Source organism: Rhinoraja longicauda, chromosome 19 (assembly GCF_053455715.1).
Source record: "Rhinoraja longicauda isolate Sanriku21f chromosome 19, sRhiLon1.1, whole genome shotgun sequence".
Classification (NCBI taxonomy): domain Eukaryota; kingdom Metazoa; phylum Chordata; class Chondrichthyes; order Rajiformes; family Arhynchobatidae; genus Rhinoraja; species Rhinoraja longicauda.
Genome location: NC_135971.1, coordinates 13,958,546 through 13,970,485, shown reverse-complemented (window position 1 = coordinate 13,970,485; position 11,940 = coordinate 13,958,546). Strand labels below are relative to the sequence as shown.

General features: G+C 48.3%; 1 protein-coding gene across 1 annotated transcript; it reads right to left on the bottom strand.

Moving 5' to 3' along the window:
* Positions 1 to 3,094: 3,094 nt before the first annotated feature.
* Positions 3,095 to 9,039, bottom strand: LOC144602802 (zinc-binding protein A33-like). Its single transcript, XM_078415928.1, has 6 exons — positions 8,629 to 9,039; positions 8,444 to 8,539; positions 7,632 to 7,865; positions 6,142 to 6,164; positions 5,912 to 6,048; positions 3,095 to 3,627 (listed from the first exon to the last, which is right to left on the bottom strand). Exons 1-6 carry the CDS (start codon positions 9,037 to 9,039, stop codon positions 3,095 to 3,097), a joined length of 1,434 nt encoding a protein of 477 aa, XP_078272054.1.
* Between the last annotated feature and the right edge of the window lie 2,901 nt (positions 9,040 to 11,940).

The following is an 11,940-nucleotide window of genomic DNA, read 5'->3' as shown; positions in this document are numbered from 1 at the left end:
GGATGAGCTTCAGGCTCAGTTAGTCATGGGCAAGTATGATGTTGTAGGGATCACTGAGACATGGCTACAAGAGGACCATGGCTGGGAACTGAATATTCAGGGGTACACAACGTATAGAAAAGACAGACAGGTGGGCAGAGGGGGTGGGGTTGCTCTGATGGTAAGAAATGATATTCATTCCCTTGCAAGGGGTGACATAGAATCAGGAGATGTTGAATCAGTATGGATAGAAATGAGAAATTGTAAGGGTAAAAAGACCCTAATGGGAGTTATCTATAGGCCCCCAAACAGTAGCCTCGACATACGGTGCAAGTTGAATCAGGAGATAAAATTGGCGTGTCAAAAATGTAATGCTACGGTGGTTATGGGAGATTTCAACATGCTGGTAGACTGGGAAAATCAGGTTGGAAATGGACCCCAGGAAAGAGAGTTTGTAGAGTGCCTTCGAGATGGATTCTAAGAACAGCTTGTACTAGAGCCTACCAGGGAGAAGGCAATTCTGGATTTAGTGTTGTGTAATGATCCTGATCTGATAAGGGGACTAGAGGTAAAAGAGCCATTAGGAGGCAGTGATCACAACATGATAAGTTTTACTCTGCAAATGGAAAGGCAGAAGGGAAAATCGGAAGTGTCAGTATTACAGTATAGTAAAGGGGGTTACAGAGGCATGAGGCAGGAGCTGGCCAAAATTGACTGGAAGGAGGCCCTAGCAGGGAAGACGGTAGAACAGCAATGGCAGGAATTCCTGGGAATAATGCAGAGGTTGCAGGATCAATTTATTCCAAAGAGGTGGAAAGACTCTAAGGGGAGTAAGAGACACCTGTGGCTGACAAGGGAAGTCAGGGACAGCATAAAAATTAAGGAGAGGAAGTTTAACATAGCAAAGAAGAGTGGGAAGACAGAGGATTGGGACTCTTTTAAAGAGCAACAAAAGTTAACTAAAAAGGCAATACGGGGAGAAAATGTGAGGTACGAGGGTAAACTAGCCAATAATATAAAGGAGGATAGCAAAAGTTTTTTTAGGTACGTGAAGAGGAAAAAAATAGTCAAGGCAAATGTGGCTCCCTTGAAGACAGAAGCAGGGGAATTTATTATGGGGAACAAAGAAATGGCAGACGAGTTAAACCGTTACTTTGGATCTGTCTTCACTGAGGAAGATACACACAATCTCCCAAATGTTCTAGGGGCCGGAGAACCTAGGGTGATGGAGGAACTGAAGGAAATCCACATCAGGCAGGAAATGGTTTTGGGTAGACTGATGGGACTGAAGGCTGATAAATCCCCAGGGCCTGATGGTCTGCATCCCAGGGTACTTAAGGAGGTGGCTCTAGAAATAGTGGAAGCATTGGAGATCATTTTTCAATGTTCTATAGATTCAGGATCAGTTCCTGTGGATTGGAGGATAGCAAATGTTATCCCACTTTTTAAGAAAGGAGGGAGAGAGAAAACGGGTAATTATAGACCAGTTAGTCTGACATCAGTGGTGGGGAAGATGCTGGAGTCAATTATAAAAGACGAAATTGCTGAGCATTTGGAAAGTAGTAACAGGATCATTCCGAGTCAGCATGGATTTACGAAGGGGAAATCATGCTTGACAAATCTACTGGAATTTTTTGAGGATGTAACTAGGAAAATTGACAGGGGAGAGTCAGTGGATGTGGTGTACCTCGACTTTCAGAAAGCCTTCGACAAGGTCCCACATAGGAGATTAATGGGCAAAATTAGGGCACATGGTATTGGGGGTAGGGTACTGACATGGATAGAAAATTGGTTGACAGACAGAAAGCAAAGAGTGGGGATAAATGGGTCCCTTTCGGAATGGCAGGCAGTGACCAGTGGGGTACCGCAAGGTTCGGTGCTGGGACCCCAGCTATTTACGATATACATTAATGACTTAGATGAAGGGATTAAAAGTACAATTAGCAAATTTGCAGATGATACTAAGCTGGGGGGTAGTGTGAATTGTGAGGAAGATGCAATAAGACTGCAGGGTGACTTGGACAGGTTGTGTGAGTGGGCGGATACATGGCAGATGCAGTTTAATGTAGATAAGTGTGAGGTTATTCACTTTGGAAGTAAGAATAGAAAGGCAGATTATTATCTGAATGGTGCCAAGTTAGGAGGAGGGGGAGTTCAACGAGATCTGGGTGTCCTCGTGCATCAGTCAATGAAAGGAAGCATGCAGGTACAGCAGGCAGTGAAGAAAGGCAATGGAATGTTGGCCTTCGTAACAAGAGGAGTTGTGTATAGGAGCAAAGAGGTCCTTCTACAGTTGTACCGGGCCCTGGTGAGACGGCACCTGGAGTACTGTGTGCAGTTTTGGTCTCCAAATTTGAGGAAGGATATTCTTGCTATGGAGGGCGTGTAGCGTAGGTTCACTAGGTTAATTCCCGGAATGGCGGGACTGTCATATGTTGAAAGGCTGGAGCGATTGGGCTTGTATACACTGGAATTTAGAAGGATGAGGGGGGATCTTATTGAAACATATAAGTTAATTAGGGGATTGGACACATTAGAGGCAGGAAACATGTTCCCAATGTTGGGGGAGTCCAGAACAAGGGGCCACAGTTTAAGAATAAGGGGTAGGCCATTTAGAACGGAGATGAGGAAGAACTTTTTCAGTCAGAGAGTGGTGAAGGTGTGGAATTCTCTGCCTCAGAAGGCAGTGGAGGCCAGTTCGTTGGATGCTTTCAAGAGAGAGCTGGTTAAAGCTCTTAAGGATAGCGGAGTGAGGGGGTATGGGGAGAAGGCAGGAACGGGGTACTGATTGAGAGTGATCAGCCATGATCGCATTAAATGGCGGTGCTGGCTCGAAGGGCTGAATGGCCTACTCCTGCACCTATTGTCTATTGTCTATTGTCAAACAGGGGTAGCGGGGAGACGAAGTAGCCGATGGTATCCGCGGGCTTGGAATGGACTTTGGTCACTCACGTTTTCTCTGAAACGGAGACAGAGACTGCGAGAAAGCGAAGGGAAGCGTGGCGGAATTTGGGGATTTAATGGGAGCCGTTCAGCGCCGACCTGTTGCCCACCGGGGTTCTGCCCCACAGCCCCTGAGCCCAGCTCCTACCGCCGGTCCCGGGACCCGACCCTTTTACACACCCGGAGCGGAACCGGAGCAGATTCTCAGCCACTGGTCTTTATGCCGAGTCTCGATGAAAGGATAAAGTTTCTCCGTGAATTTATTCCCAGTGAAGGTGTGGAGATGGGACTTGGTGCCCGCGTCGTAAAATGAAACTGTCCCGGACTCGTAACTGAGATAAACTCCCACCCTCTCGGGGATGGGACGGGCGGGGAGAGGGGATGGAGGGCAGGTGAATGCTTCAAACCCGTCATCCCACCGCCAGATGCTCCAGACTCCAGTCTCCGGGGTCAGTGTGACCCGTCTCTTCCTCTCCACAGATTCTGCGGCGACTCCCAGACTCCAGTACTGACTCCCCGCCATCTCTACCTCCCAGTAATGTCTCCCCGATGTGAATCCCTCCGATCCCAGCACACACGCCTGGACTGTAAACCTCTTCCCGGTGTCAGGGAGACTCCTCCGGGTCCCCGTCACTCTCACCCTCTTCCGATCCTCAGACACCTCGAGCAGCGGACCCGCTGTTTCCACATCCAGGGTGACGGAGACTAGGGTAGAAGCAGAAAATCAGAGAGTCCTCGGGGGTCGGGGGGAGACTCGGGCAGCGCGGCGCCGGGACCGGGGGAGAGGCCGCTCAGGCTCAGGCAGGCGGACAACTGAAACCTTTCCCGGGGTTACACCCACGACAACATCGGATGGACATCAGACACCTCTCCCGGTTGGAGAGGGGAATTTCATGGGCATTGGGGAACGGGAGGGGCGGCGCCGTTAAATTCGGGCGGAAATTTCAAGGGGGGGTGGGTGTGGGAGGTGACGAGTGCGGACAATGAGGATGGACGAGAGATTGCGGTTGTCGTTGACAAATGAGGAGGTGTATTCAGAAGCTCGGGATCTTTCTTCACAAAGAAGCATTCCGATATCCTGCCGCTAGATGGTGGTGGTGGGCGGGGGAGGGGTGGGGCTGGTGGGCGGGCAAGGGGGCGGGGGAGGTGGCGGGGAGAGGAGAAAGATTGTTAGAAGTGGCGATTGATGCGAGTGGTAATTAGAGGTGGCTAAAGAAGAGGTAGACTTGTGGTTGAGTCACCATGATCATACTGAACGAGGGCGGACATGAGGGGACAGGTAACCTGCTCCTGTTTTCTTGAGAGGCGGTGAGACAGAGGGAGGGGCGCGCCTGTCGGTTGTGTTCAGGGATCTCACATCTCCAGCTGCCTGTGTGAAAGCGAAGCTTCCCAGCAGTTGGGTTTGCTACTGGAATAAAACGTCAAATCCCCTTCAGCCCATAATTGCACACAATCTCTGCATCAACACGTTACTCAGATGTGTCTGATAAATGAGGAGAAATAAATCTGCCAGGTTGATTTAACAGAATGAATTTCAGATGCATGTTCAGTAAAGGGGCGGAATGTGCTGAAGTAATTAACATAGGCTCAGTCAGCACCTCTGCAAAACATGAATGCGTTTTGTTTCAAAGTTAGTCACAAAATGCTGGAGTAACTCAGCGGGACAGGCAGCATCTCTCGAGAGAAGGAATAGGTGACGTTTCGCGTCGAGACCCTTCTTCAAACCGAAGTCAGGGGAGAGGGTGTTTCCGGGGTAAGGAAATGTAAGGTGTGAAAACGAGACAAAGGGGATGGAGATAAAGGAAAACGTAGAATTGTTATTCACACAATGCTGGAGTAACTCAGCAGGTCAGGCAGCATCTCGGGAGAGAAGGAATGGGTGACGTTTCGGGTCGAGACCCTTCTTCAGACTGATGTCAGGGGGGCGGGACAAAGGAAGGATATAGGTGGAGACAGGAAGACAGAGGGAGATCTGGGAAGGAGGAGGGGACGGGATGTACAGAGGAACTATCTAAACTTGGAGAAGTCGATGTTCATACCACTGGGCTGCAAACTGCCCAGGCGAAATATGAGGTGCTGTTAGCTGGGAGAAGGTAACAACAAAGCAAACAGAGATAAAATGTAATCGGAGACAGTCAAACTGGTCGGAGAACTGCGAAGGGGAGGGACGTAGAGAGAGTGAAAAGAAGGGTTACTTGAATTAGAGAAGTCGATGTTTATACCGCTGGGGTGTAAGCTGCTCAAACGAAATATGACGTGTTGTTCCTCCAATTTGTGCTGCGCCTCACTCTGATAATGGAGGAGGCCCAGGACAGAAAGGTCAGATCGAGAATGGGAGGGAAAGTTAAAATGCTGAGCAACCGGGAGATCAGGTAAGTTTAGGCGGACTGAGCGGAGGTGTTCAGCGAAACGATCGCCGAGCCTGCGCTTGGCCTCGCCGATATACAAGAGTCCACACCTAATCCAGCTGATACAGTAGATGAGGTTGGAGGAGGTGCGAGTGAACCTCTGCCTCACCAGAAAATACTGTCAGGGTCTTTGGACGGAGTGGGAGGGGGGAGGAAAAGTGACAGGTGTTTCGTCTCCTGCGCTTGCAGGGGGAAGTACCTGGAGAGGGGGTAGTTTGGGTGGGAAGGGACGAGTACACTAGGGAGTTGCGGAGGGAACGGTCTGTGGAAAGCGGAAAGGGGTGGAGATGGGAAGTTGTGGCCAGTGGTGGGATTCCATCTCCACCCATCGCAAGTGAGAGGCGGATACCAGCGAGAGGATTGTTTTGATAGGACAATAATTGGATTAATGCCAGAGATGAAAAGACAGAAGGTGTGAGACAAGGATGGCGGGGGGGATGGGGGGGGGGGGAGGTCGAGAAGCTGCAGGAGGAGGGGGTGGGGGACCGAGGGAAAAGTTGTGCGTATCCGTGTGTGTGTGTGTGGAGGGGGGAGAGGAGGATTATGGTAGTTGAAAAAATCAAAGATATCTATATTTTTACCGTGAGGTTGTAAGCAACTCCGCTTCATGGCATCAGATATTTCTCTTAACATTGTGCTAAACACAAAGGGGTGGGAGAACGTTTCAAAGACCGGGGCAGCAGCTGTCACTGACAATGATTCGGTGTCAACACTCGCACTGCAAATAGTAAACACATGGTTGTAAATGGAGCATGTATTTTTGTGTTACATTACACATCCACACGGAGTTTCAGTCAAGAGCATGTCCTACCTGCTCTCCCGACCAGCTTCATCCTGCAATAAATAAAACACAAGTCTGAATTCATTGAGATACAAGAAATGCAAAATGCCGGGTTATCCATATACTAAAACTCACGTTTGTTTGTTTGTTTGTTTGTTCCAGAACTACAGCCAAAACGGTACACGATAGCGCGACAATTTTAGGCCCACCTGACGCACCGTCATCCCGTTGGTGCTAATGGAAGGAGTTTCACTGGAATCGATGTTATATTTTTAAACATACTCGCATTTTAAAGTTTAAATCTATCTCCTGAGGAGGGAGGGGGGGCGAGGGACGGAGGGAGGGGGAGGAGGGAGGATAAGCGGGTTGAGGTTGGTGGAGTGGGAGGAGGGAAATGGGGGGTGGGGGAGGGATGGGGAGAGGGAGGGGAGGGGGGATGGGGAGGAGAGGGGGAGGGAGGGGAGCGGGAGAAGGGAGGGGGGAGGAGTGGGTGCTGCACCAATGCAGGAGAGGTTTGGGCCCAACGGGTCCACTTGGTCTAGTATATATATAAAACACAATGTGCTGGAACACGGCGTGTTAGGCAGCATTTCTCGAGGATGTGGATTGGCTTCGGTTCGGACCCCTCCTGTACATCGCCGAGACCAAGTGTACACTAAACGACCCAGATCTGCGGAACATCCCGGTTGCTAAACATTTCAACTCCACTTTTCATTTCCATATTGTCCTTCCTGTCCTGTGCCTCCTCCATTGAGTGAGGTCACACTCAAAATGGAGGATCGGCACCTCTATTCCGCTCGGGTAGTTTACATCACAGCAGAATGCACATTAAAATCTTCAATTTTAGGTAACACCATCTTTACCCCCTGACCCCATTTCTTTCATGTGCACAGCCAAATAAGCTTCCACTTTGCACTCTCCAGCTCTCTACCCCACCACCACTCCATCCACCTCAACCCTCCCCTCCCTCCTTCCCCTGCTCCCCATCCACCCCCTCTCTCCCGCCCTAGGAGATGTGAACAACTTTAAAAATATAACACCGATTTCAATGAAACTTCTTCCATTAGCACCAAAGGGACGACGGTGAGTAAGGTGGGCCTTAAATTGTCGCGCTATCCTGCACCGTTTTGGCTGCAGTTCAGGAACAAACAAACGAGAGTTTTATTATCTAGATTAAACATTGAAATATCAGATAATGATAAGAAATTGAATGGAAGATAAAATATCAGGTGATCTTTCAAAAGTTGCAAAAGAGATTCAGTCAAGATAATATATAACACTACCACAGGTGTGGTAATTTAATGGGAAGGTGGATAAAAGTGGATAACCGCGAGAGACGTGGGAACTGTGGGCATTGCTGGTATCTGTTGTGAGTAGGTGGGGAGGTTTGTGTAGAGAGGGGCGGAATTCTGTGTTGATTAGAAAAAGCTGAACTAAAAGCTGCGTTATTTCAGAGCAACGTCCCACCGTTTTGTTACTGTGCGTTTTCCTTTAAACGAACCTGTAATGTAGCGCCTCACCTTCAGAAATAGCACGCGCTCTTTTTGATCCATTCTTCGCTGTAACTCGTCGAGCTCCCGCTGTACATCATTTAAATTGTTTTGAATCACCGTCAGATTTATGTTCATTTGATTTACAAGCTTCTTCTTTTCTACCCGGAGATCTCTGAGTAAACGATTTTCTTTCTCGGAGAGAATCTGGTGCAGTTTCGCAAACCAGGAACTGAAGTAAGACTGAAGGTTGCGTGACTCTTCCTGTCAAGTGAAGGATGAAAATTAATATATCAAGTTGTGGTATTGTCTTGTTTTAAGACATGGAAGGCGACCATTTCACTCAGCGATTTCATGGAGCACTGAAATAGGCCCTCGGTCAACCATGTCCAGGCTAGCCTTTGTACATGCCTGTCTTGGTCCAATTTACCTGCATTCCACTCTGCACGTTTTTGCCGTGGCAATTGAATAGCTTGTCGAGGTGATTTCTTATTTGTTGTGAGAGTAACACGATGATCCCATCAATCCCACTCTCCCAATTAAATGCCCTGCTGCCAATGCTGTTCTCGTGCCCATTAATTCCCACTTATTTGCCCACAACTACCTTTCACCAGGATAATATACAGTCGCCGATTGACCAGCTAACCAGCGTGTCTTTGGGATATGATAGTAATCTGACAGGGTCACAGGGAGACTGCGCGAAATGCACAAATAGTCAAGTCATTGCCGGCCCAATCTCGCTCTGTACCTCAGGTTCTCGAATCTGAGCTGCAGAGGGTTGGCCTATTGTTATTCGCATCACAGGTAAACAAGACCAGGAAATCGAAACTAGAAAGCCTCACCCGAACTCCAGATATCTTTAGTTTCTGTTGCTTCTCCATTTGCTGTATCTCTAATTTCTTTTTTGTGAGAGATTCGAAGGAAGTTTTCACCTGATTCTGGGATTTGCATTTAGAACAGAGAATAAAATGTCAGACAATAAACAAGGAATTAAAGGATGAAATGATCAATATCGGTTTGATTTTACCTTATAGATTTCTACAGCATCTTCTATCAACATGAAGCTGTGGGACTTGTGTTCCCTCCCAGCTGCACAAATCACACAGATCACTTTCTTGTCCGTTTCACAAAACAGCTTCAGCTCTTCCTGATGTTCCTCGCAGTGAGGTTTACGTTCATTCTCTTGCCGATTCAGGCACAGCCTTCGAGCTTTATCAGCCAGTCTCCCCAAGGTCCAACTAACCCTGAGCGTCCGCTCCTCAAACTCCTCTCGACATTCCGGGCAGGAATTTCTCTCCTCCCTGTCCCACATCTTTGTGATACAGGAGCGGCAGAAGTTGTGTCCACACTCCAGTGACACCGGATCGATGTAGAAATCCAGGCAGATGGGACAAACTGCCTCCTCGGTCAAACTATCGACCGGGTCTTTCGCAGCCATTTTAACTCCGCAACTTTCTGGTTCAGTGTTTTCCACTGCGGGCGCTGCCGTCTCGGGGAATTAATGTTATTTGGCTGCAAGTGTTCAGTGTGACGACGCCCTGGCCGCTTCCAACTAATCACACACGAGGGAGGGGTCAGTTAGACATCAATCATGCCTGAGTATGAACGACAGCGGAGAGAAGAGCCTGGGGTGGACTAAGCAAAGACAGAAAGTTGAAAAAAGTTACAGACGACTTTCGTGGGTGTTGCCAGGATTGAGGACCTGAGTTACAGGGAGAAGTTGGGCAGGCTCGGAGTTTATTCCTTGGGGCACAGGAGGCTGAGGGGTGATCTTAAACAGGTGTCTAATATGATTTGAGGAGTGGGTAGGGTGAATGCACAGTAAGGGAATCAAGAACCAGGGGTAGCTTTAATGTGGGAGGGACAGATTCCACGGGAGCCCAAGGGGCAATCTTTTCACACAGATGGTAGACAATAGACAATAGACAATAGGTGCAGGAGTAGGCCATTCAGCCCTTCGAGCCAGCACCGCCATTCAATGCGATCATGGCTGATCACTCTCAATCAGTACCCCGTTCCTGCCTTCTCCCCATACCCCTCACTCCGCTATCCTTAAGAGCTCTATCCAGCTCTCTCTTGAAAGCATCCAACGAACTGGCCTCCACTGCCTTCTGAGGCAGAGAATTCCACACCTTCACCACTCTCTGACTGAAAAAGTTCTTCCTCATCTCTGTTCTAAATGGCCTACCCCTTATTCTTAAACTGTGGCCCCTTGTTCTGGACTCCCCCAACATTGGGAACATGTTTCCTGCCTCTAATGTGTCCAATCCCCTAATTATCTTATATGTTTCAATAAGATCCCCCCTCATCCTTCTAAATTCCAGTGCTTACAAGCCTAATTGCTCCAGCCTATCAACATACGACAGTCCCGCCATGCCGGGAATTAACCTAGTGAACCTACGCTGCACGCCCTCAATAGCAAAAATATCCTTCCTCAAATTTGGAGACCAAAACTGCACACAGTACTCCAGGTGCGGTCTCAGCAGGGCCCGGTACAACTGTAGAAGGATCTCTTTGCTCCTATACTCAACTCCTCTTGTTATGAAGGCCAACATTCCATTGGCTTTCTTCACTGCCTGCTGTACCTGCATGCTTCATTTCAGTGACTGATGCACTAGGACACCCAGATCTCGTTGAACATCCCCTCTTCCTAACTTGACACCATTCAGATAATAATCTGCCTTTCTATTCTTACTTCCAAAGTGAATAACCTCACACGTATCTACATTAAACTGCATCTGCCATGTATCCGCCCACTCACACAACCTGTCCAAGTCACCCTGCAGCCTTATTGCATCTCCCTCACAATTCACACTACCCCCCAGCTTAGTATCATCTGCAAATTTGCTAATGGTACTTTTAATCCCTTCATCTAAGTCGTAAATAGCTGGGGTCCGAGCACTGAACTTTGCTGTACCCCACTGGTCACTGCCTGCCATTCCGAAAGGGACCCATTGATCCCCACTCTTTGCTTTCTGTCTGTCAACCAATTTTCTATCCATGTCAGTACCCTACCCCCAATACCATGTGCTCTAATTTTTCCCACTAATCTCCTATGTGGGACCTTGTCGAAGGCTTTCTGAAAGTCGAGGTACACCACATCCACTGACTCTCCCCTGTCAATTTTCCTAGTTACATCCTCAAAAAATTCCAGTAGATTTGTCAAGCATGATTTCCCCTTCGTAAATCCATGCTGACTTGGAATGATCCTGTTACCGCTATCCAAATGCTCAACAATTTCGTCTTTTATAATTGACTCCAGCATCTTCCCCACCACTGATGTCAGACTAACTGGTCTATAATTACCGTTTTCTCTCTCCCTCCTTTCTTAAAAAGTGGGATAACATTTGCTATCCTCCAATCCACAGGAACTGATCCTGAATCTATAGAACATTGAAAAATGATCTCCAATGCTTCCACTATTTCTAGAGCCACCTCCTTAAGTACCCTGGGATGCAGACCATCAGGCCCTGGGGATTTATCATCCTTCAGTCCCATCAGTCTACCCAAAACCATTTCCTGCCTAATGTGGATTTCCTTCAGTTCCTCCATCACCCTAGGTTCTCCGGCCCCTAGAACATTTGGGAGATTGTGTGTATCTTCCTCAGTGAAAACAGATCCAAAGTAACGGTTTAACTCGTCTGCCATTTCTTTGTTCCCCATAATAAATTCCCCTGCTTCTGTCTTCAAGGGACCCACATTTGCCTTGACTAATTTTTCCTCTTCACGTACCTAAAAAAACTTTTGCTATCCTCCTTTATATTATTGGCTAGTTCACCCTCGTACCTCATCTTTTCTCCCCGTATTGCCTTTTTAGTTAACTTTTGTTGCTCTTTAAAAGAGTCCCAATCCTCTGTCTTCCCACTCTTCTTTGCGATGTTATACTTCCTCTCCTTAATTTTTATGCTGTCCTTCACTTCCCTTGTCAGCCACAGGTGTCTCTTACTCCCCTTAGAGTCTTTCCGCCTCTTTGGGAGATGCATGGAACACTCTGCTAGGGGAGGAAATTGAGGATAGTGCTACAACATCGTTTAAAAACGCATTTGAGCAGGTACAGGGATAGGAAAGGGTTAGAGCGAAATGGGCCAAACGCAAGCAGCTGGGTTGAAGGTAGATGGGGCATCTTGGTCGACATGAGCAAGTTGGGCTGAAAGACCTGCGCCCGTGCAGTTTGACTCGATAAATGGTCGGGGCGCGGTGCTAGCGAGGCCTCGGGTGTTGCGCCTGTTGGGGAGTGCATCCCGCCGCCAGCGTCTCCGTTCACAGCCCGGGATCAGGATGCACCGTGACTTCCACCCGGTCTCAGAGAGGCGTCGGCCAGAGGACTCGAAGGCCACCA

What these genes read in the sequence shown, in the direction of transcription:
- LOC144602802 (XM_078415928.1), bottom strand. Translation starts at nt 9,039, where the DNA reads ATGGCTGCGAAAGACCCGGTCGATAGTTTGACCGAGGAGGCAGTTTGT. An exon ending in TAAAGATATCTGGAGTTCGG is followed by an intron (nt 7,866 to 8,443) that starts GTGAGGCTTTCT and finishes TTCACTTGACAG; the next exon opens with GAAGAGTCACGCAACCTTCA. An exon ending in GAAGCTGGTCGGGAGAGCAG is followed by an intron (nt 6,049 to 6,141) that starts GTAGGACATGCT and finishes TACTATTTGCAG; the next exon opens with TGCGAGTGTTGACACCGAAT.